At 43.3% G+C, this 26,224-nt stretch overlaps 1 protein-coding gene across 1 annotated transcript; it reads right to left on the bottom strand.

Annotated features, from left to right (window-relative positions):
• Positions 1–599: 599 nt before the first annotated feature.
• eca (transmembrane p24 trafficking protein eclair) lies at positions 600–24,486 on the bottom strand. Its single transcript, XM_075676992.1, has 4 exons — positions 24,255–24,486; positions 23,595–23,815; positions 19,283–19,429; positions 600–3,695 (listed from the first exon to the last, which is right to left on the bottom strand). The coding sequence occupies exons 1-4, from the start codon at positions 24,391–24,393 to the stop codon at positions 3,546–3,548; spliced, it is 657 nt and encodes a 218-aa protein (XP_075533107.1). The 5' UTR covers positions 24,394–24,486; the 3' UTR covers positions 600–3,545.
• Positions 24,487–26,224: the final 1,738 nt, after the last annotated feature.

Here is a 26,224-nt window from a genome sequence, read left to right as displayed (position 1 = left end):
AGCATGTTATGCGGCGGGTGGCACGTGCATCTGCAGAGTCTGCTGTAGTGTTGTAGTACTGTGCAGTATTGTCCCCGTCGAGTACCTCGGGTTGCGGTGCCTGGATAGTGTGCACTCGGGCCATGGCCTGTGCACGCTTGTTACCATCGAGGAACTGATGTCCTGGAGTCCAGATCACGTCAGAGCAGTGGTTTGTCTTTGAGGAATGATCTGGCAGATTGGTTATATACTTCCTGCATATGTCACGCTGCTGTACAGTTTGAGTCTGATCACCAGCCCCACAACTATAATCATAATTCTTTGGAGAGGTCTCCTTTAAATGGTGTAGTACCAGTGCTTCCCATCATCAAGAGCTTCCCATCAGTTTGGGAGTTCCAGTTTAGTAAAAAGACAAGGTTGAAGAAAATGTAATAAAATTATAGTGTCAACCCCCGAGAGGTCTTAATTTTTAAGCACTTAACTGCTGCACCACTATTCCCGTGTTTCACAGTAGCACTACAAAAGAAAGTTGGTTCAAGGTAATGTTTTCATATTACAGGAACTAAGGCATGTTCCTATTCTTCCTTGTCATAAAAACAAGGAAATGAGCTCTCTGCAGAGCACATTTATAGAGACCATTTTATTACAAACTCAATCAAGTGACTGCAGTATACACGGAAATAAACCAGAACAGGGGAGCAGTCATATTTTCTGCCTTTGTTAAGATTTGTGAAAAACATTGCAGAGCTCTGACACGTGTGCTGCACAATAAACTCCTCACTCAACTGTCACACATTAAAGAGCAATGGTATAAAGCAGTTTACAGCTACATAATGAGAATACCAGGTGAGTTAACAGCATACAGAGTTGATGACTATGTCAAAGTTTAACTCAAGTTGTCTATTGATGCAGCTCCTTTTAAGAGTTCAGCAACTCGAAGCAACATCCGGTATGCCCTGGCAAACAGCATTTATGTGCACACAATTAGCAAGAGCAAATTGAACAAGTATTTGCCTAGCCACAAAGCTCAACAAAAGCAACAAATTTCCAGGACTTTCTTTCTCGCCATCACATTTTTCATCGCACTGTAAAAAGCAGCATAGGACAGCAACATTTCAACTTTCACACATGTTCTTGGCTGTACATCACAGTGATTTTCCCAAGCTAGTGACAACACGCAAAAAATGTAAAACCAGATCCCCAGTGCAGCAAACAACCACAATAACTAATACAGCATACGCCCGTTACAACAGATACAAAACTAATTCCACAACATAGTGAAACGGCAGTGCTTCACATATACCACCATCTAGTGTTAGCTTATTGGAACCTGGAGGCCACCGCAAACAATAAAATAAGTCTGATGCAAAATGAATTTAAAAATGGGCCTGTTTCACCCAAATGGTGAAGTTGAAGCGCTACCACAGCTTACCACTGCACTGAAGCTCCTCGTACAGTGTTCTGAAACAGCGCCCTGGCAGGGCAGGCATCTCACAATGCTCACATGATGAGGCTAAAGCCCCTTCATCACGTTTACTGCCACTTTTTTAAGTAGCACTACCCTTTGAAGAGCCACTGCCACTTTAGTTCCAGTTATGCACATTTCGGAAGTTTCTTCGTAGCTTCCTTTCGTCGTGGCCTTCCATGTTTTTGTACCCACTGAGAACACACAAACAACCAATATCCTTACTCATCCGTGTTTCTCAAGTGACATCAGGGCACAACAAAGCTTGAAGGAAGTAAATTCACAACCATTCTTTAGATTATGGGCATGCTACCTGTGGCACGGTCGTGGAGAAAGCAGCATCACCATGAGCACCGCAGAAAGGTCACCAGAAATATATTTGACAGCACTTTCGCTTTCACAGGTCAGAGAAGAGGCCGAAAAGGAGAGGAGGAGAGTATGTTGGTGCTCTTAGCCTAGGCAGCGGGCGAGGGGATTATGGAGGGGCTTTAGACAAGGCATGCCGACAGTGATGTTGCAGGTGTCACAGCTCGATGGTGCAAAATACGAGACTGAAAGAAAGCCATCAACGTTTGTAGTTTGAAATTTACTGTCCATTCCACTCAGGCCACTGTATACACATTGGAGTGCTGCTCAGTAGAAACACTAGTGGTTGTGCGTACAATGCTCATTCCAGCAGTGAAAGGCAGAATGCTTCCCCAGCTTTGGCAGAGTCAAGTGAGCGGAGCGTTACTGTGCATCCAGCTGGCTTTATCGTTTTTGCAGCCAAACAAACTGCACGTTTCTAGAGGCCCTCTAACCTTCACCATGTGGGCCCTGCATGCGCCATTGATAACAAGACAGGATGATAGTAATGGCAGTAACGCACCTAGAGTGTCTGTATAATTGTGAAAAAAAAAAAAAAGGCCTACGTGATTAATGTGCAACTCTGTTTAAAGCGAAGTGAGTTAGGCCTAGCAGCACCCTAGGACCCTGCTTGGCACAGTGCCAACAGCGGTGGGTAGCAGTGAGCAGTGTGTGTGGTCGCCTGAAAACTCTTAGCCGGTGAGGTGTTGCACAGCATTGCCATTATGAGAGGGTTGCTGCTAGTGCGTCCGTCCCTTAAGAAAAAGTACACGTTTGCACTTTTTGCAAGTGGCCGAAAGAGTCATGTGCAGTGCACTGCCACACACATGCACCGCCACAGCAAAGTATATTGTATATGCCTTATCTAGATATTTGCCCAAAATTTTGGCCATCAAAAACTAATTTTGTTGTTGCATTAGTAATATAGGCTGACCAAACTTGGGAAGTCAGCCTGATATGCGAATCCATTGTAACGGGCATGAACTGTATTTCGATTTATCTAACCAGCGCCAGTCAAATGACATTTAATTCCTTTTGTAACAAAGGCACACAGATCCAGGGATTGCATGAAACTGAAGGCATCAAACTTAATAGGATGAAAGGAATATCCTCACGCTCTTTATTTCTGCACACCATAGAAGCCTACTAGAGGTATCAAGTACAGCTGAGCTGCTCCAGTTTTGCATTGCAAACTCAAAAATGATACTCTAGTGTTTGATGCAAGCAAAACAGTGACAGTCGTGGCATCATGCAAATTTCGCTGCACACACAAAGAGGTGCCTCTGACAAAACAGAAAATGCATGATGTGCAGCAAAACCATACAAGCAACTTAGGTCGACACAATGTAGTAGTTTCATTTTTGTCCACTTTTTCATCAACATGAAAGACTTGTTTTAGGGCATCAAAGATCTTAAATAGCAAAACAAAAAACACTGCCGAGTTTCCAGTCTGACATCCGTGAAACACCTTCACTTGCCTAAGCCGGATAGCAAAAGGCAACTGTGGCAACTGCAAATATGCAAGTCTTCAGCAAAGAAGTTTTTTCCCTGCCTTAGAAGAACATTTATTGCAAATGGTGTCATCAAAATGTTAAAATGCTTTCCAGACCTTAACAGTTTTTTTGAAGGAACAGAAGGGTTTGCCAATGCTAAAATACCATCAGATGTAGAGCTAAAAGTCCATGAGACACCAAATTAACGGAAAGCATTCCATGCATGGAGGGATGTCACTCCGGGGTGCACATAGCATCCAGTTTTACACAAGCTTCTTGGCTTCGAAAAAGCTCTTCAGGTGTCTCATCTGCCAGAATCCCATGAGCAGCAGGATGATCGTCTGTCCAGCTGACCACCACAGAACCCTGGAGTTAGTGCTCTCGCTTGTCTGTCGGAAGCGTTCTTCACGGAACTGAAAAATGACAGAGACATGCAAGTGTTCCACAAATGCATTCATAATGATAGAAAGAGTACTGCTGTGGCATTCACAAAGATGTAGAGCACTAGCCTCAGTATGGATCACTGGCAAACGCAGTTGCAAAATGGTGCACAGAGTGATCCGGACATTAAGGACATCACATATAATGGTTTGCGAAACAGCATGGACAAAGACCAGCCAGCCAACGTGACAGCATGGAGCTGTCAGTTACACGGCTTCACATGAGACAGATTAGTATTCTGCACTGTTTCTCATAACTTGTACAAAACCCTTTTCAAAACGTCTGAGCAATACAGAATTCTGCTCTTTAGTCACTAACTACATGTCCAATGCATCAATATACCTTGGGCTGTTAAGCGTCAGCTTAACAGCCCAAATGCTGTGCACGCACACTTCTCTTTCAAAAAGGATGAAAGTGTGCATTGATTGTATTATGGAACACAAGCTGTCTACGTTAAAAAGTGTTAAATAACAGTCAATGCATTAATCAAGTCAAAATGCATATTTCAAGTGTTCAGTTCGAAACGAACCAACCTCAGGGCTTACAGGTTTGGACAATTTAACTTCTGGTCAACCTGCACTATCACTTCCAATTACTTTGTCCAAATATTAAATTTGGTTCTGACTGTTTAAATTTTAAATTAAGAGCTATGTTTGAAAAATGTAGACACTTTTTGTAACTTTTGAGCATGGTCAAGCAGGAAGGGTGAATGAAAAGGTCAAACTATTAAAAGCCAAGTGTACCAGAAAGTCAATATTAAGGTAAAGCACAAGACATGCATGTGCTATCTGGGAAGGAAGGAATTGTGCAGAAGGGGCAGCGAGTTCAAAGGGCATCATGATGTTTTCTAAGCATACCCTGGGGCTGTATTTTAGTGAAATTGTTTTTCTTTCATACCATATGTCACACTAAGAGACCAATCTTGGCGCTTTTAGCACAAGATGTTTGAGTGAAATGTCAGACAGGCACATTATTCCCCAAAATGGCAATTTCGAAGAAGGTAGATTTTATCTTACTTCAATCAAGCAAAGTTAATTTCATACAGTCTCCAAGGCTCACCACCCTAGTGAGAGGCTAGCCATTGTAAAGATTTGCTATTGTTAAGACATCCAGCCCACTGAGCATTGCCAGGCATTAGAGATTGTGCCATTCTGACATACTGCACTGATATGTAGTGTTCATGCTAGTTTTCCTGCATTACAGAAGAACAAAAGTGAACAGCACTAAGCAAGCTCACTGCACATGGCCAAGGGTCCGACTCCCTCACATTATGTAACCATGTTCTATCCCAGTTCACTGACTGGCCCATATTCTAGATATTTTTCCACAAGAGCACTTGACATCATACAGCCTTTCTTTACACTGTTTCGATGCAGTTGAAGCCACCCGTTCAGGCTCCCAGTCTCATACAGAGAAGCTGTAAGTTAGAACTTGTAGCTACAAACTTATACCCCTGCCACACAGGCACCCGCGAACTCCATTTAACTCTTTCATCTTTACGTCAAGAGAGTTGCGCTCTGTGTCAGACGCTCTCCCTTGCGCCAAGTTAGATGGAGATTTTGGCAAAGGGAGTTCGGCAATGACCATTAGGACTCGATGGAGTACTCTCGTTCCCAGATAGTAGCTACAGCTCCCAAGAAAACCACGCTAATGAAATCGTCGTAACTGTCTCATCCACAAAATTTAGCATTACAATTTTTGTGCCTTGGTTTATATGCCACGTAATGGTAATTTTTAATTTGTTTTTAAGGACATAGCACCTGTACCCTCTGCACCAAAGCTTTGCCATGCCTTATGGGGTCGTTCTGCCATTTGTTTATCCGCTTTGTCCCTCATCTGGAAGCAGTTGAGCTCACTGCAAACACACGCACATGCACGATTACACAGCACAGAATCACAACTTGAAGAGCACCGGTCAAACAAAGTGACCCATGCGGCCCACACACGAAAGCAAGAGCGCGGTGTGGCCAGCACTGCTTTCAACTTCACTATGCTTGGAAAACAAGTCTTGCGATAACATACAGCAAACTTCCTCGCTGTGATTTTATAAGATTACATACAGAGTTTAACGGCAACTGCACACGAAAGTAAGCACAGCAGCACTGGTTCTGTCCCATGCGACGCCCCTCGAAAGCCCGCATTGTGCTGTGTAGCACGGCCGCAACTCCATTGCCGTGAATCCCCATTAGGGAGTTTCATATCAATGGAGTTTGAAAGTGCCCATGTGACAGGGGTATTACAACTTCTCTGTACAAGGGTAAACATTATTTGCATTGGAACAGGCCAAATTGTGAGGAAACTACATATAATGTAACAGTAACAAAGGTGAGGCCTGTTGGAAACAGTGAACTTGAGTGAAGTTGTGGACAAAGACATAGTGCACTGGCGTTTATTAGGTGGTGCACTGGTGCCCATTAAAATAACATTTTAAAGTTGCAATGTGCAGGGTTATATACACAGTAAATTGTGTAGGTAATTCACTACCAGAGGTGGGACTGCGCAGAGTAATTTTGCAGTAATTTTTTAAGCAAGTAAAATTGCCTTTTGGAGATATTTGGAGCAGACAAAATTGCATTTTGGAGCAGCTTGGAGCACATAAAACTTCTCTTTGAAGCAATTTGGAACAGACCAATCTGAATTTTGGTGGAATGGAATATGGCAGCATACTTCGAAACCATGACGAAACAGAAGAAACCAACAAGAGCGCTGTACTGCAACTGTCTTAAGCAACATCTTAAAGGGACATTAAAGTCAACTACTAAGTCAACGTGGACTGTTTAAATACCATTCCATAAACCTTGCAGCACCTTTATCATGCCAAGAAAAGACTTACGTTACAAGAAAATTGCATCTGAAGGGTCTGAATACCTTTATCGCAATTCATATCTCCCGCCTTAAACGGGGAGTGGTGACATTACACACGCCATCACCATTCTTTGCTGGCATCAGTGAGTTAAATCGTGCCTTACAGAGGGCGGCACGGTTTTTTTCACAAAATGAAAACGCGCGGCTATGGAGAAACTGAACCAAGACAGAGCGGTGGATTCGGTGCTGTGGCTGCTTCTGGTCAAGTGGCATGGACCATTCGGGCCTTTGAGGTAATAATAAATAAATAAGTGGCATGGACCATTCGGGCATCCCGCGACATCACATGGATGTGAAATTATCTGCTGCTGGCAGTTCGTGCAAGTTTCGTGAACCAAGAAAGCCAGTGCAGCACTAAACAACAACAAAACTCAAAAATGCGGGCGACACAGATACAAGCGAAAACTAAACCTTTCGGCCACCCACGTCTCTTTCAAGGGTAATGTCAATCAGCTCCTTTTTCTAAAAATAAAATAGAATTGGACAAGCAGCATATTTTTTTGTCTTACAATTCAATACAATTATGTTCTTATAACGAGTGGTTGAATACCACTGACAGAATTTAAATGAGGAGTGCCTTCGTCATTGGGCAAGTACTTGAATGTCCCAAGGAAGTCTCTAATCATGTCCTGCATTTACCTCAATTTCTACATTACTAAGGCTCTGTTCGCAATAATATTAGCGCCTTAGAGATTCTTGAGCACTAATATATAATTTTAGCTGGACTTAATATTTTCCTTTAGCATCCCTTTAAGCTTAATTTTGAAACAGATTACTGATACTGAAACCGTCTAGTGCATGCGAATTTTGGTAATACCGTAGTGCCTGTAGATTTTTAATTAGTGATAGCAATCATAAAAACATGCATTCTGCAATAGTGAGTTCGAAATTTAGAGAAGCACCCCAAGACATTTTGTTAAATACCTTTTTCTTTAATGTCTCGACAGTGTGGGTGAATTCCTGGAAATGTGCTTCTCCAACAGACTGTACCAACAAGCCAGAGTTATCAACTACTGTGGTTTATTATTGCGATAGTAATTATATGGACATTCCAGGTGCATTTATGCCAACGTCGTTGACGTCGCTGTGATATTCTATATAAAGTCCAAGGGTGATAACATCGTTGCCGCGCGCTGTATGCTGCATGTGCAATTGAAAGCGTGCGACGGTGAGTCAGCGATGGTGGCCCAATCTTGCACGCATAAGAGAGGAAAGCGGGGAGAAAGTGCAAGGTTTTCCACTGCACGCAAGGCACCAGGGTGAGGTGAAGAGGGATCTGAATACCTTTGTGTTCTACTACAGCGGTTGCTACGTATGGTGCGGCTGCGTGGGCCCTATCTTGAAAGCGATCTGCGATGAGGACAGAGTGCATGCACCGAGTGCTGATAGCTTCATGTGTTCTGTGTTTTCGCCGCTCAGTTCGCATTGAAGCGAGAGGCAGCATGAAAGTAAATTTGCCTCCTGCTGCTGCTGTGCTTCCTCACTCCAGCGTTTTGACATCGAGTGCATGTGGTAATCAAGTGAGATGTGTTTACGTTTGCTTGTGCATGTGCGACACCATGCTTGTTATTAGTTTATACAAGCATGATGGTTATATTACAAGTTTATACAAACTATAAGACTACTATCGTTACTTCATATCGATGAGTGCTAATTTGCTATTGATGCTTCGCCTTTCAGGTGAAACTACAAATTTTTCGGAAAGCCATTTTTCCATAATAGACTAGGGCGATTCTAAAGCACCTAATGATTAACTTTCTGGTATAACGTAAAAAAGACGCAGTTTCGCCCAAAAGGCAAAGCACTGATTGCGATAGGAAATTAGTGGACAGCTATATGAAATTAGGAGAGCAGTTTTATCAGCTGCATAAACTTGTAAACACAGGCATACTAACTAATTTATAAAAGATGGTGTCACACGTGCACAAGCAAATATGAACACATCTCACGCAATGATTGCGGAAACTTACTGTCAAAACACTGCAATAGGGAAACGCAGCAGCAGCAGCGAGTGAACTGATCTTCATGCTGCCACTTGCATCAACGCAAACTAAGCTACGAAAACACAGCACAGCACGAACTCTGTAGCCATCGCAGATGGTTTTGAAAATACAATGGCTCGGCTGGGCACGCACACCCGCCCGGAATAGAATGTGCCCCCTTCCCCCCAAAGCCTTGCGAAGGACAGAAGGCGATGAGCTTCCTCCCCATTCTCTTCTGTTGCGTGCGCGAGATTGAGCCCGCCACAGCTGGCTCACCCTCACACGCTTTCACTTGCATGTATAGCATACGGCACACGGCAACGATTTTATCACCCTTGGATTTGATCCGAAACCGCACAGCGACGTCAACGGCAGAAATGCGCCTGGAGTGTCCATATAATTACTATCGCAACAAATGTATTCCAATCTGTTTTTATTCCAAATCCACCGTTAGCCCTTCGTGGTAGGTCAAAATGGCTCAGGCCTCACCCATACAGGCATGGAATAGCTTTACGTTATACAGGCCCTGGGGACAGAGAGGCCCGCCAGCTTAACCCGCTGCACCCTGGTGACATCACCCTGGTGACAGATGCACCCTGGTGACATCACAACGAGCGCTGGGGATACTGGAACGGCCTGAAGAGGAGCATGGGATTATTTTTTTATTTTGTGGCACACCCGCAGCGCATAGCACTGATGCGTTTGGCATCGTTAATTGTGATGGCAGTCTGAACTCGATGCGCCTGTTTACTTTAAATGCTTAAATATCGGAGGTTGTTTAGGGGCCCTTTAAGAGTCTCCGACTGATAATAGCACTTTGGTGCTGAGTCAATCAAGTTCTCTTCATAGTGACTGAACGGCACTCTGAAAACAGAGTGCTGCCTTGCCTTGTCGATGATGGTGCAGGTATGAGATATACCTTGAATGGGGGAACTTTCCATTTTGAACATAGCTTCCATGTTTGGACACTGCAAGCTTGAATGATGTCTCGAAAATCGACCAGGGCACTACACTATAGACCAGACTTTTCAGTGTTTCTACGTAGTTGCCACCTTTTACAGGTGCCATGGACACTGGTGGGACTAATGGCGGTGATAGCACTCAACTTGTTCTCGTCATATGCTTGCAGAGAGTGTTTACATGTTACAGCTTTTTGTCAGCTGCCCTGTCACAAACCTACACCCATGCAAGGGCCATGCCGACAGATGGCAACAGTAGTTGAGATTAAGCGCATTTGCTCTATACACAGATTTGAGACTAAAAGCTTCTGATCTTACAGCATTTAAAATTTTGGCCATTGTACATTTGTTCTATGGAGTAGGTGGTTGAGAAAGGGTTCAAATAATCTGGCAGGTCCAAAAAATAGGTTCAAGACTGATTATTTGCGTATTCTTTTGAAATCTGTTTTTCTCTTAACTGGGCACAAATAAAACATAGTAAAATTGTTAATGTCATTCTGGAAATCATATAACAGAGGTCTGAAAATGATATAAAACTTGGCAGGTATGTGGTAACAAATGTGGCTTTGGCAGTAAGGAAGGAAATATTCATTGAAATATGCAAATATGCCTTTAGCAAATGTTCCACCACTCGCTATGCAATCCTTAGCTCTCTGTAAAATTTCAGCCACATGGATTAGTACTGCCATGTAGAGAAGAGGTGGGTGGAACAGGATAGTTTCACATTTGAGTTTTTCGCTTAGTTTATTTGCCACACAGACCCAAGCTGAACTCCACTAAATTTACCCCAATGCTACAATTACATGGAAGCTGTCTTCGAGGGCATTCGAAAAGCTTTGAAGAAAAAAAAAATGAATTGTGTCCCACTGCACCTTCTATATTGAAATATAGGTAGCGAAAGCTAAGGCATAGCATGGTTAGCCTTGGTTAATCTTGATTGCAAGTCCAGGTTAGTCTGGTTGTCTAGCTATGTTGCAGCGTTTAGCCAGTCGTTCGGCACGCTGTTCATCTGTTTCCTGGGCGTTTCGTTTCCTCTTCAACTCGTTCCGATGTCGATTCCAGGCCTCCTCCTGCTTATCAGAATTGTCGCCATCCCTACTGCCGCTTCAACTGTGGTTGCAGTGCACGTGAGCTCTCCTTTTCAATCCTCCAACGTGTTATCAAGCATGCAACGCAGCTGGCGAAGCAAGCGGAGGCGGAAAGGCACGGCACTGCGCAGCAGCGGAACACCTGTGGCTCGGTGCTACTAGTGGCGCATGCACAGTAGTGACTAGGGAGCGAGAGAGAGAGAAATATCCGCGGCGAAGCGCGCATTATGATGTCGTGTGCCTCCTCGGAGCACCGCCATGGCGAAATTGCAAGTTCGCGCCCAGTAAAGCTTTCGCTTTAAAAATTGTCTAGTCGATCACAAGCCCAGGCTGACACTGAACACAAACAAGAACATCTGTTTCAGTTCCCTCTGACATTTACGACTCTGGTGGCTTTTACATGTTTGCTTCACACTACATGTGTGTCCAGACAGGCAAAAAAGAAATGTCCGTGTTTCTCCTCTTACTTCCATGACTTTCACAACTAATGCCATCAGTGCTCTTGACCTTGTCCTTAAAGACGACTGATCTTTTCTTGCACAAATGCACACGAACCATTGTACAAAACATTATTTTTTTTCCAAACTTTACAGGGGCCCCTTGAAACTTGATTGCTGGCAGACTCTGTGGCTTGCTATCAGGAAGCGTTAAGACATCCTCTAAATTGGTTTCTAGGTTGGTAAAGGAAATGAACTTGTTGCTCGATGACGTAGCTGCCTTTTGCACATAACATTCCTTTGCCGTGCCTTTCACGGCTATAATTTCTGTGCAGTTCATTCATCCCGTAGTACATCTGCTTCTATGTTGTAACTTTAAAACAAAATTATTAAATGATGGGGTTTTATATGCTAAAACCACGATCTGATTATGACGCATGTTGTAGTGGGGGACTCCAGAAATCTGGACCACCTGAGGCCTTTTAATGTGCAGCTAAATCTAAGTACACGAGTGTTTTTGCCTTTCACCCCCATCGAAATGCAGCCACCGTGGCCGGGATTCGATCCTGTGACCTTGCGCTTAGCAGCCCAACACCATAGCCACTAAGCAACTGCAGCAGGCAATGTAACTATGTTCTAAAGAGGATTTAGTGGAAAAGTATAAACATGCAAGAATAAATAGCTAGCTATAGAGAGTAGCCCTGCAATTAAAGTAATGAGCTAAGTTAGATTAGAGAGAAAGGACAAAAAGATTTAATCAAAATTACATTGACTACTACAGCTAAAAAACAAGGTGCAAAGTACACTACTAATTTCAAGCTTGAAGTGCTCAAATACTATGCGGCTTCATGCTACTTGTTTTACCCAACATGCATCTATTTTATGTTCAAAACAGCATACAGCAGAGGAGTCAGACCAAGTTTTGACTACGAACACTCAAGCAACTTCAGCTCATAATGAAAGGTTATCAGGCCTGCTACTGGACCTAATACATATGTATTACCATTACAAAGGGCAAGACAGGGGACAAGTGCACAGAACAAACACTCATCTGTCTACTGCAAGTCCCAATCATCCAATGCACCGGTTTTACCATTAGCGAATGTAGACAAGCCTACATATATTAAAATTAGCAGTTCATAAACTTAACTAAGAAGTCAACACAAAGTTTTTGCCATTGTCTCACCCACCTCCACGAAACCTTGCTTCAGGCCTTGGATACAGTAGTAAAGAAATTACTGACTTGTAATCTGTACTTCTAACCTTCCTTCTAGATTTCTATTCTGGTTGTACACTTTATTAGTGAGATATGTGACAACACATGTACACCATGGTAAAACAGAGCAGACGACGGGATGGGTGAAACAGGCAAGACATTGCAACGATCTGTCTGCTTCACTCATCCCATCGTATGCACTGTTTCACCATGATGAATCTAAACCAACTAGCCCCGCTCAGAATCCCTGAACACACGGACATTTTTCATCAGCCACCGCAAACTTCTTTTTAAAAATGAATTAAAGTACACCATCATGTAATAACTTTTTACGTAACTTAGAGGAAATGTTATGCATAATGAAACAACAGAAAGTTTTAGCAGAGCGTTACCATATACCAGCTTCCAAGACTGCGCATTTGCAGAGTTAAGGATGCTACAGTATGAGTTTACCAGAACACTCTACTGTATACCGTGTTTGCGCCAGTGTATCGGAATGGAACGATAATAAAAATGGAAAACTAAACAAAATATTTTTAACCGGAACGAAAACGTGACCAAAACGTTTTTGATTGATTTTTGGTTCAAGGGGAAAGTTCGCAATCTGAAACAACCAACATCAGGCAACATCAGAATTAGCACTTATCTCGGGGGTCCGCATAAGTGCGTATCTCAGGCAGGGATAGTGCGAGCGACAGCCAGACGAGTGCTCCACTAATCTAAGCCTGCCGCTCGGTGCACTAGCAGATCGGCATCGTAGCAAAACTTAGGACTTCTGCGCTGACGCACTTATCATTTTGTTTTCTACGGGTACATTGCTTTGTTACAGAAGTTCTATCCTTCGTTTAAGTTCGTTTTATCGGAACAGCAATCTCACATTTCAACAAGTACACTCGACGACGTGCTGCTTCTGTGATCATGCTCAGTACTTTGACTCATAGCATTGAGCATGATCTCAGCATTCATAATTTACTTATTTAGAAAAATAAATATTATGTTTTTATTGTTACATTGCTTCAAAAATTTCTGAATGTGAACCAAAACAATTACATTATTTTTTTTTTTTTGTTCCGGAGCAGAACTGGAAAGAACTTTCTTCAGTGGAACAAACGAAAACCAGGACAAAAAATTTGGAGGACACTGAAAGGGCTCCTGACCAGGCCACACAGCAAACTTCGGTTATACACTGGAAGTTGTTACGTGCTCTCTAGGGAGCGTTCTGCCGCAAAAATTTTTCAAATCAGCTCATTAATAGAAGAGTTAGAAATATTTCAGTGCCGTGAACCCATGATTTCATGAGGCGAGCTCCACTGCCAAGCGAGACACTCCCTCCACTTATCCTGTCTAGTCTCCACAAGCGAAATTCCTTCCCTGCATTCTCCCATGCTAGACCTCGAGGACTGCGTGATGCATACGTCATGGGCCTCGCCTTCATTTTTTTTCTCCTCACTTTTTTGCGGCGCAGTGCACTTTCGAGGACAGTGTCACGTGCGAGCTCTTGCGATTGTCTCGTTTTATGCAGCGCACAATTTTGTGCGCTGTGCACGAGTACACCTGACTAGGACACCTGACTAGCGGTATAAGTCAGTGCTACACAAATACTGAGGCAGATAGATACAAGCGGATCACAGGGCATGATTGTGCGCTGGAACATGCTAGAAGATTACATAGTTTCGGTGCCTCCGCGCACGACTCCACGACGTGAGAACAAGCAGACAAAATGGAAGTATATCTCTCTTGCTGCAGTGTGAAGTAAAACAAAAGCACGCAGACATACAGTCTGTGTGTTTTATTATTTCTCTAAGCTTTAATTCACCTGTTCAAGCAACATATTACACAAATAACAGATGTTGCCTTGAATAATTCTCGAAGTCATGTGTCACCATGAGCGACGTCACAGCACAAACGTGTACTTAGGCGCACTATCACATGTATGTCATCCTCCGGCTTGGAGCGCGGCGGCCGCGAGGAGAAGGAAAAACGGCGTTGGGTTTGAAAATTTCAGATCTTTCTGCGGCACGTAGCGATGTAATACTTTGCAGACACGATCAGCATCACGCATTGTATGCTCTGCGCTTGTCAGCTCAAAATGGCCAGACCTGGCGAGGGGCCCTTTAAGCTTCGCCTTTAAGGGTGGAACGCGATAGCGTTCAAAGATCCCCGACTGCTTCTCACACTTCCCGGCATGTGCAGCTTATGTAACTAATGTTTACCGGGAAATGCTGGCGGCGAACGCTATGCACAAAGGCGAGCTTTCTGGTAGAAACGCGGCCTCTTGCAATGTGGCGGAGGCAAGCGCCATCTGGAGGTGTTGCAAGGAACTGGGTGCACTGCTTTACCGCCTTTGAGATTTGCGTGCACAAATCTAGGAGGCCGTGTTGAGATTTGCGCGCGCAAACCTAAGAGGCCACGGCCACTCTATGAATGGTAGAAACGCTGAAAAGGGGGATTGTGTTTTTTTTTCCCTGCGTGCCAGAATGGGGTTTTCTCATATATTTCAATTACAATCGGACGCTATCAAGTCTGTGGGTTGTGTGTAAGTCGTACGTTATAATTTTTCTGCATATTTTACCTTGAGAAATTCAATTAGTTCAGTAACTTCCTTGCACCACTTGGAGGGCCTGTATGGTTGCGTATGTATGCTTCGAAATTCTTTTTGTCGAACCGGCGCTCGATGCAGGAGGTGGGACACAGACACTGAATTTTCTGCGACATGGGGCCCATAACGCTATCGCGTTAAGACATTTTGTTCCGACACCATGGTTTGCCCAACAACGTGGCAGCACTAAGGCAGCCTGCTTCAATCCTAATCCCCCCATGATACTTGCTCTCCATCGTGGAAGCATAAGTGAGAAAATCAGCTATCCCTTAGCCTGATCTCATGCTGAGGACAAAGCATCAGCGCTCTTTTGTCGTTATCGAAATCTGTTGTTTTGATGTTGCTAGGCCTAGAGGGACGCCGTCGATGCAGTAAAATGTGCAGGTTTTCCAGAAGGCCCCAGCAAAAAATAGCCAGATGATCTCAAAATGTAGCCCAAAAATAGCCAGACCAAAATTTTTCGTGAGCAAAAGGTAGCCAAAAACGTAGCCAAACGTTTGATGATGTTCTGCAGGTGTCTTATAGACGGTGTAGAAATCTCGCTGCATATTTCCGGCTCCAAAATTTCCGTCGCATGCAACCAGCACAACACTGGCTTCAAGATCTGCGTAAATAATTCTAGTGAGAGTTGCCACTCAGACGTAGATTTGGACACCACTTATTGTTACAATGAACCAAGAATTTTTTTTTCCTATTTACTCATGACATTATTCGTATTTACTGAGCCACATTCTGAGCTAACTTTAGTTCGCACTTCGCTGTACCCAAGGCATTTTTCCACAGCAGTCGGGCAAAATATTGCCAGCTCCAACCTCGAGGATCAGCTTCGGCTGTTCACGATTGTGCACCCAAGAGGCAGCCCAAGCTTAAGGCATTAAAATAGGGATGCCTTTCTTAAGCTTGCCTCATAAAATAAGCATGTTATTTCTCTCCCGCTCTCTTTCTTTCCCAATTTCTTCGAAAGCTGCTCAACACTGAGTTAGCAAATGCTGCTGCTTGGAGAAAACTTGAAACCACCTCTTTTTCCTCATTTAAAGAAGCGGCAGTTGGGACTGCAATTCACCTTTGAGTGGGAACAAACAGAACGACCTGCTGGCTCATAACAGAAGAGGTTGAATTAAAATTTATAGTTTTAATGGCCACCTGCATTACAGTGCTGGCAATAATCCAGGTGGTATTAGTATCGAGAAGAGTTCAGGAGGAGGAAATAACTTTACTGCATGCCCTGCGAGTTGGTGGGGAGGGCCAAAGGCCCCGCCTAGGTGACGGCCAGGAGTTCGTGGGTCCTGGTGGCATCCTCGGCCCGCTGAATCGCCCATAGTTGATCCTCGAGGGCGAGTCTGAACAGCGTGGCTTCCCAGCGCATGCGAATGCTGTTGCTAGAGGTTGCGTTCTCGTTATTGTTATATATCCCTCGGCATTCCCATAATATATGCTCCAGAGTGGCTCTGGATTCACATGTTGCAGTTGTCCGTTTGATATTTCAACAACGCAATATTTAAACGGGGACTCGCTGGTAAGATTCGTGCAATATGAATACGTGTATGTAAGGCACTGAATGCGTGTGTTGCCAAACTTCCGAGGGTGGGCTGTGTACCTTACTTTAAGTGCAACTTGAAAAAAATAATAAATAAACAAATAAATGTAATTCCACCAGGGAACACGCAAAATTTATTTATATGGGACATGCATGGCTGTCATGATATTGAGTACAAAGTAAACCCCTTTGTCTAACAAGTTCAAGCACTATACGTCAGAATAGGAAGCCAGTAGAACACCGTATATACCTTTACAACTTAGCAAGAAGTCTTTGCCCACCCACTGCTGCAATGTGTGCAAAAATGAAAAAATATGGACGTAACAAGTACCACAAGCACCTATTATGTTATATTGAACACATTTTTTTCTCATCACAGCTGGAAAATATGCAGGAGCAAACTACAACGTAAGACAAGTAAGACGAACAAAGAAGAATTACAATGATGCTAATGTATGTGCATATCAAAAGTAAGCCAACATCACAATTACGTGCAGGCGCAAAGTTTACAGGAAAAAAAATTGTCACAGGAGTACGGTATACATACCAACGAGCTACCTTGACGTTGGCAAAGCGATCACTCACCGACCTTTAGTGAGCAATTGTCTTTCCGTATTCACTGTGGACGAACATCGTTTTTCATATATTTACAGAGCCTATCATTGTAATAATATGCAACATCCAAGAAGTACCATGGATCAATCACAACTTTCACGTAACATGGTAGCTGCTTGACTAAAACAAAGAACAACAAAGAAAAACATTGCGTAGAGTCTGAGTTGATACTTCTCATGCTGGGGATTTATGCAAATGGATTAAATATACAATCTAGCCCCATTTGAATTAATTCCAACTGCCACTTGGACCATACAGAACTGCAGAGTTGAAATGTCACAAAGGTCAACTAGCTGAAAATCTTTGCAGCATTCTCCACTCTCTGCCAGACCAAACTTAACGTGAAGGAGAGCTTGCAGTGTCTCATTCGACATGCAGTTTGTCAAATCATTCTTAACGAAACCTGGCTGAACACACATGTGTTCGGCGGCTGCATTCGAAAGAGGCAGCACAAGTAGGGACAAAGCAAGCAAAGACAGCAGGGGGAACACTGGATTTCCGGCACTGTATTTTGCGTTCCTGATGCTTGGTGATACTAGAGCAGAATATTTCATTTTGATGGACAGCCGAGAATAATGCGCTTTGCTGAGCATGTACATAAAGACTCAAACCGTTGCGTTTCTCGTTTAAAGCCACTTGCTGGTTTTTTCGTACAGTTACTGAGTAAATAAATAGAGAGTGTTGGCAGTGCCAAGTTACCATATGGTAAATGTGGTAATACTGTACTGGTCGAGGACTGCGCAAGCGCGCACTTTACCGTACAGAAAGACTTTCCGTACGGCTTAGTAGGCTGCAAGTAGTCAGTAAGGCTCGGTTCGCACCGTGTTTTGCGAGCCGAACCTCACCAAGCCAAAGCATTGAGAAACTGCCGTCAGCCACAGAGTCCACGCCGTGCATGGCCACGTCCCGCGTGCATTTTTTACCATGATAGGACGAAGGCACGGGTTAACTTTAATTCACCTTCTGTGGCGCGACAAAGTGGCAGCAAGTACGACAGCCCATCTAACCGGAAGGTAAACTTGGGCTGAACTGAACCTAAATTGTTTGCGGTGATTTGTGAAATAAATAATGCGGTGATTTGCGGGAAAACCATGCAATAGGCTTCGAGGAACCCTTGATAATAATTGAAGCACAACAACATGCGTGCGAATACTTGAGCTGTTGTGCAAGTCCACATAATAGTTTGCTGTATAGCAGCCAGCGCGGACACGTAGTCAACAGTGTCAGCCCCATCGTTTTTCTTACTGACCACGCGCGAACCGGCAACACATGGTGCCAAAACAAACAAACAAAAAACAGAGAGCTTAGCGCTGGAATGACATATAAACATATGGCAGCTGTGACTTTACGCCACCCTCCCAGCGCCGCACTACCTAAACGCACAGCCTTTGAGATTGCCTACTTTGTAGCAGCAATGAGCTTTGGGTGGGTTTTCATAAACCGGTGTTCCCGAATTTTATCAGTGTTCATGTGTCCTCAGGACTTGGAAGTCCTTCAGTCAAAAATAGCCTGAATATAGCCATGTAGCCAACTCGGAATTTTCGACGCCAACTCTTATAAAAAGTACCTCAATTTGGCTATTAATAGCCCAATCTGGCAACCCTGAAAATGTGTAGATGTTCATCTAACAGATGGCACCACATGCCTAATGCTGTGGTGCGATCTGTTAGATGGAAGTCGACACTTTTCTACGTCCATGGCCTCAGATATTGGATGGTGACAGCGCGCACTGTTCCTGTAGGCCCCTCTAGGGCTAGCAGTGACACAATATGAACCGATCTGCATAATAACAAAAGACTGCTTATAGTTTGTCCTCAGTGTGAGGTGAGGCTAAGCTACTAATAGTCTACTACTAGACTAGACATCGCTTAGTAGGCTACTACTAGTCTACTAAACGATGGTCGATTTTACAATTTATTGTTGTCACGATGGAGAGCAAGTACCACGGGCGAATTAGGGTCAAAGCAGGCAGCCTCGGCTGTAATGCTGTTGCGCAAACACAGTATATCGCTGAGCATTCCGGTATAATTATACTGGAGCCCACTAAGCACAGTGCACGCGCAGTTGTGGCAGCCGGTATACTGTAATGCAGTATACAGTAACACTCTGCTAAACTGTAATCACTTCTAAGCAGTGTTGCTATTACATTTCGCCTCAGTTAAATTATGCACCAACTGCTTCTACCACAACTGATTGACCAATTAGTGATTGCTGGTGTAAGGGTAATTCAAAAGCAAAGCAAACATTCCATCCGATCTTACCCTTTGGTAATTCTGCTCTTTGGTGATCTGGTCAACCTGGTCCAACAGCTGCCGTACGCGCAGTTGTAGCTCTGTAAGCTTCTCCTTCCGTGCCACACTGCCATAGTCGACAGCATGCTCACCAACTTGAATATCAAGGTGGACCCTCTGCAAAAAAGCAACACACCACGAGAATGCAGGAATGCCCGGTGAAAATATGAACAGAACACACGAGCACTGTACCACCCCTAGACTTGTCTCCTCACAGGAAATGCTGACAGTCTCACCAAGCCTCGAGTGTGGGGGTGTTCGAGTAGTGAAATTTCTGAACACGAACTTTTAAGAAAAACAACCTCAGACTATCGAACCGAACGCTGAATATTTTCATATTTTTTAACAAAGCGAAATATAAAGCATGCATGGAGCTTGTTTGGTAATAGGAGGCTCAATTACATTATTTAATGCATCCACGTAATTTCATTTGAAGCGACTTCAGGTTTTCCTGCTCACTTTAATCGAAGTGTGAGCTGAAGTAATTCGAGTGCCACAAAAATAATCTCAGCGCCAGATTATTTAATCCAGGTGCCAAACATTTCATTGTAGTGCTGATGTACTTAACGTGCCCTCAGTGCAGGGGGACAAGGGCGTTTTTGCATTCCAGCCTTGTTGAAATGCAGCGAGATCAAATCCCGGCCATGGCGGCCTCATTTCGATGAGAACGAAATGCAAAAACACCCATGTCCCATGCACTGGGAGCACGTTAAAGATCCCCTGGTGGTCAAAATGAATTCAAAGTCCCCCACTACGGCTTGCCTCATAATCAAATTGTGCTTTTGGCATGTAAAAGCCAAGAATTCAACATATTTAATCCCAGGACCAGCCAAATTAGGCTATGCTCCAGTGAATTTAATCCAAGTGCCAGTCAATTGAAATCCAGGGAACAACAACAGCCAGATTGTGATACCAAAATGCAGATACTGGAAGACAGCAGCATTAAATGTTGTGGTCACTACTGACATCTATGAAATGATTGCAATATTTTGCATGAAGATGAAAGTGACACAGTGAATTAACTTTTTGGTGTAAAACGTTCATTTAAAAAAAGTTGTTAGGTTATATGTTCAGAGGCTGAATGAAGACTGAAAGTGCATCTGCGAAGTGTTTTATTGAACAACAGAGCACTCGTCAGTTTAATAATTTTTGGCTACAGCAGAATTATGGCTTATCTTGTATGCAGCTGATTGCGTTCCAGCACAAATTCCTTGTCATCTACTAGCAGGCAGCTTTCAAACTGCTTTCTTGCAGACGTGCCCGAAATATGCATTGAAAGTCATTGTTACGGAAAATTGGTCCATAACAGTGCAGTTGGATGCAAGACCATGTTCGAGGCCTTCACAACAGTCTACAATCAGAGCCAGCACCATTGCCACTGTCATCACAATATAACAGAAGTAGTTCTCGCATAGGTTGGCAACAGCAACGTGCCGCTTTCAGTCCTTGATTACAAAATTGCCTTCAAAAGATGTTACTTAGGACACTAAGCTAGCACCAAATAATTGCAAGTGTTGTCAAGACGTTCTAAAATGTGCAACAGACTGTACGGCACCTGTCATGAGGTCCATAGACAGTGTAAAGCGCTGTCTCAGATGATGAATAAGTATAAACGCATTTCCATCTGTGAAGAAAGTTATTGGTTTCATCTTTTTCTGACTGCTAGAATAAAAGCTATGCTACATTTTTCCTGTTAAAAAATTGGGCGCACATTGAATTTCTTTGTTCAGGAGCTCTAATGTCATTTCTACATTAGTTTGCCATTCTGAACCTATAAAAACTGGGTGCGCATTACATCAGAGTGTGTGTTAGAATTGTTAATATACTGCCAAATGAAGCAGTAGTGTGTTTGGACATTTTTCTGCCTGTTCTTTAACTCAAACCTCCTGATAATTGGATAAATTTCCGTGGTACTATCAAGGTCAAATTAACTGATGCCGAATATTTTATCAGGTGGACAAAAAATATGCTGAGGCTACACAAAGCACACGATATGACCAGTGATGCACTGCAAGTGAAAGACAGGTGAGAAGACTACTATTGTATGCATGTACATGTTCGTATGCACACACACAGTGCTCTCTCTGTGCATGCATAAGTATAATGCACATACATTACATAAGCACATATGTAGTATGTCCCCTCTATTGCTCAATTTTTTACAAGGTTCCCACGAAATACAGCTCAATGGTCCCTCATTCATTTGGTTCTCTCATTCTTGTTTATACAGCTGGCATATATAGCCAGCATCTAGACATGACAGACAATAGCCAGTGCCACTAAGCAAAAAGGTCAGTTCCTTGTTTGATGTAAAAAAACACTCCCATAAAACATACGACCATACAACATGCGTGGAGAAAGTTTCATGCCGAGTGGATAATGAGGATTAATTACCTCAGTAGGAGTGATCTCTCTCTAGGATAATGCCGAAACTCATCCTGCCACACAAAGGTCCTCTTTCAGCAATTCTTATGAGAAGCAATTGACAGCCTGCTTCAAGGCCAAGACTTGGCCACATCATACCTTCATCTTTTCCAATACTCGGAACAATAGCTGGACAGCAACAGTTTGGGTGCAGTTAGAACACCAATACTAGTGCCGTGGAGTGGCTGTTGGGCAGGGCACTCAGATTATAGCTTGGTCAACGAGTGGAAAGCCACATAAAAAATATCTGAAGCATATGGCACACTCTGTACCTAAAATATACCCAAATTTGTTTTCAGAATGCTCGATTTGTTCAAAACAATCACTGAGTGCCATTATTAATGACATATCACGTCGCCTTGTGCAAAGGGTCCCATCATTAGGCTGCTCTCAGCATTTCCAATGCGAGATGAGACATTACATAAGTACCGCTTCAGGTCACCTGAATTTGACCACCATTTTTAAAAGCGAAAAAGCAACAATAGGTCAAAGATGCCACAATAAGGGACACAGGGAATACAGCAGGCACAAATGCACCCGTAATTAGCACAACTGAGGTGAGGAAAATGTAGGCTGGTGCATTATTTGGAGAAAGCATGTGTGAAACATGTGCCACGAAGCCTAAATTTGGACATTTAGAAGCAAATACACGTGTACTGAAATACCTTCCTCCTCCCTCTTCTCTTTTTCTACTTGTTTCATCAAGACTTCAGAAAAATAAGAACAGGGCGCCTCATATGCACCCTTTGTTTCCTTACTACTGCAGTGTGGCTTACATTTGAACACCAGAAAAAAGGTATGTGCAGTATCTGTGTGGTACATCGATTACAGGCATTCAAGAACTCCTGACACAATACAGATTACAAATCTGAAGAAATCAGAAATAGCTGCTATTAGCTGTCGATAAGGCTAGGTGATTGATCAATTAACCTACAGATTAATCTATTGGTGCTTTCATTGCAATAAGCTTAATCATGATTAATTGTCATCACATGAGCAAAGCCAGGCAAGTGTCGGCACTGACAAACCCACTTCTCTAGTTCTTTCAAACGCAAGAAAGGGAGCCGCAGAACGTGCTACTTTGTAATGACTGAGGTATCACACATGTGCAGGTCTCTCAGGAGTGATAACAAAAGCTTCAAATGTGAGCTGCACTTTAGTGGGACAAGTGGCCAAGTCCCTCACTGGACTGTCCCTCAGCTGGACTGTCTGTACAAGTTTGATGTGCTTGATATATGTCCACTCAAGCAAGATATTCTGACAAGATATTATAGGTAACTGTCCACTGAAATATCTAGGTTTGTTTCTTTGAATCTCATGAATAAAAATGTTCTGGGTGATTTTTAGCTCAAATATTAAATTAAAAAAAATTAGATTATGTGGTTAAAATTTTTAATCGATACCCAGCCCAAGTTGCTGGTACACTTTGGAAGATGTAATACCACCATAAAGTGGCTTCTGAAGCTGCTTGGCACAACTTGCATATCATCCGTGGGTAAATTATATCTGCATGACTTTCTACAAGCAAAACTTGAAAACGTGAAACCATTGTCAAGTAGCCACTTCTGCTATTTTACATAGGCCTATGGTTGAGTTACATCTACATCACTCCACACAAGCAAGCCACTGACATCAATCAACAAAACAGTTAATTGCACAATAATTACACCGCGACAGTGCACCACTTACGCGCTGCTCTGCATCGTGCTTGTACAAGTAAAGCATGCAAGTAATAACAAAACCATAACCAGCATTGGCGTCGCTACCAAAGGCCATAACCACTGCTGTTACAGGATCGAGGAGCTAAGCATCGCTGTGTAGTTGGGAAGACGTTGAGTACTAATGTCGTATCACTTACCAGTTGGCTCCCGCTGAACCAGCTGGAAGAATTGGAGTAGAGGCAAATGACGTGTTCACCGGGCGAATGCGAAGTGAAACTAAAGCGGCCTTCAGAGCTGTACACCTTCGACAAAATGGTCTTGTCATCAGGATCGCGAATCTCCACATGCATACCAATACCGGGACTGGATTGCATGAAACCGCCGGTCTTCGGATCGTGAAGTTGACACTTGTAGTTTCCTAGAATACAGGCAGAAGTAACGACGCAAGCTCGTCAGCGAAATCGACAGGCCGTATCAGCAACGTTGCGATGCTCGTCAGTGTGTTGCTCGCACTGAACTATCAAAAGTGATGGTTCAGTGCGAGGTGCTAAAATGACCAATTTGACGCCACAACTGTCATGGATAACCTATCTCATTCGCAGGACGTGGCTAGAAGATACAATACGCATTACGGACTCCGACCACTAAGATTTGAAGGCATACTGCGTACTAAAACAGCCAATATGTGTTGCGTCAACACACCCATACGGATAGCAAAAATACTCCGCTGTGACGCTCTCACTGACAATGCATACAACAACAGCTAATAAGAGAAGCGTAACCTGAAATGACCTCGCGCTACAGTTATCATAAAAATAAGCAGCAGCGACTATCACGAAAGAAGCAGACAAGCTCACCAACGACAAGTGTTTCCTCCGGCACTTCTTCAATGAAGCATTTTCGTTCCGTTTCAGATATATGAAAGTAAAGGCCTACTGAATAATGTATTAACGACAAAATTAAACACAAGACAGCGTAACACTTGATGGAAAACATCGTGCAGACGATACAACGGCCCTATGAAGTGATGCGGACCGTAGTACACGTTAGATAACCAACAAACCGGTCGCCACGTTTGACACACAGGGTGGCTATCCGACACCATACAAGCGAATTCCACTAAAAACGTCAGGCGACAGTTTGAGCATGTAAATAAAAAAATCAGATCTTCAAATGTTACACTTTAAAAATAATCTTTAACGTGCAATGAACAAAGGTGTAAAAATAATGTCATTTGAACTCAAATTATCTTTTGCTATGCCAAGTTGCTGCAAAGGGCAGAAGCGCTCTTGCCTTACATTCTTAAAGAGACACTAAAGTGAAAGATGATTTCTTCTGCATCAGTAAATTACCGCCCTACAACACCAAAAACACCACTCTTACAACGATAAGACGTTTGGTAAGCCAGAAAAAGCGCTAGAACGAAATACGGGTGGCGACGCTACTTAAGTTCCCGCACCTGGGGGCTGTGACGTCTTGGATTTTGATGGCATATTCTAGGGCCTACTAATTATATATAGCGGTACAGATTGACTACGTTGTGTTCTAAAGGAACCAACTATTAAACATGGCAAGTTTCGGGAACCTTCATTCAGCGAACGCGGCCCAAATGCAAAAACATACTTTGGAATCCCAGACGTCACGCTGACGTACTGGCGCTGGGGTTTCGGCGCGAAATTCAAATACTGATACTTGGACCTTCATTTTCTCATCTAATAATCAAACTATTTTTTGGAAGTGACTGCCTGCAGGGTTCTCAAACAATGCTTCATTAGTCTAAACTGATTTATTGTTTCGCTTTAGTGTCCCTCAGCAAAATTATACCCTTTTCCTACACAACGATCATCGTCATCTGCCTTGTCCGCATTTCCTTTCTTTAACGCTGCGAGCCCGGTACTACACCCAGTAACACGGAGCCCAGTAACGTACGGCATGCACTCTATAAAACAAAATTACAGCCTTTAAGTTGTATCTTGCCACACAACAATAAACGTCATCTGTCTTGTCCGCATTTCCTTTCTTTAACGCGGCGAGCCCGGTACTTCTCAGTAACGAACGGCATGCGCATTATCAGTATGACCAGAGTCCTTCCATTTTTTTCTGGTATGACATAGCATTCCTGACAGGAAAGTATAGCGGGCGAGGCGTTTTCATGAAAGGAAACGCAAGCAAGGCAGATGACGATTATGTTGTGTGGCATATATACAGCCCAAAGGGTGTACCTTTGTCTAACACTCTTAAAACGGTTGCACCCTTTGGGGTGTATATTTGTCCCACAACGATAATCGTCACCTGCCTTGCTTGCGTTTCCTTTCTTGAAAACTCGGCGCTCGCTACTTTCCTGTGGAGAATGCTGCATCACACTGATAACGTGCATGCCGTTCGTGACTGGGGAGTACCGGGCTCGCAGCGTTAAAGAAAGGAAACGCGGGCAAGACAGATGACGATCATCGTTGTGGGACAAGATAAGCCCCAAAGGTTATAAACTTTTCTAAGAGTAAAGAGTGTAGAAATGTTGCCCTCATCTTTTCCTTCCTCCAAGGTTTCATATCTGGAGCCATGGTAGGCTTCAACGTGTAATTATAGACCTTAAAATAAAGTAGGATGTAGCTGTTTAGAGTCAACCATATTTGGCGAGCGCAATATATTTTTAAGCCTGAGCAATCGCCATATCAACCTAATAAAAATGTATACCTTAAAAAAAGTTTACACCCTTTGAGGTGTTTATCTGCCACACAACGATAATCGTAATCTGCCTTGCTTGCGTTTCCTTTCTTGAAAACGCCACGCCCGCTACTTTTCTGTCGGGAATGCTTGTCATGCAGCT

The sequence above is a fragment of the Dermacentor variabilis genome, unplaced genomic scaffold (assembly GCF_050947875.1).
Source record: "Dermacentor variabilis isolate Ectoservices unplaced genomic scaffold, ASM5094787v1 scaffold_12, whole genome shotgun sequence".
Taxonomy (NCBI): domain Eukaryota; kingdom Metazoa; phylum Arthropoda; class Arachnida; order Ixodida; family Ixodidae; genus Dermacentor; species Dermacentor variabilis.
This window is presented reverse-complemented; position numbering and strand designations above follow the sequence as displayed.

Excerpts from the sequence above, each read along its gene's own strand:
- eca (XM_075676992.1), bottom strand. The coding sequence starts at position 24,393 with ATGTTTTCCATCAAGTGTTACGCTGTCTTGTGTTTAATTTTGTCGTTA. Across the intron at positions 23,816-24,254 it reads GGAGGAAACACTTGTCGTTG|GAAACTACAAGTGTCAACTT; the intron begins GTGAGCTTGTCT and ends CCTGTATTCTAG. Across the intron at positions 19,430-23,594 it reads GGTTCAGCGGGAGCCAACTG|AGGGTCCACCTTGATATTCA; the intron begins GTAAGTGATACG and ends GCTTTTTTGCAG.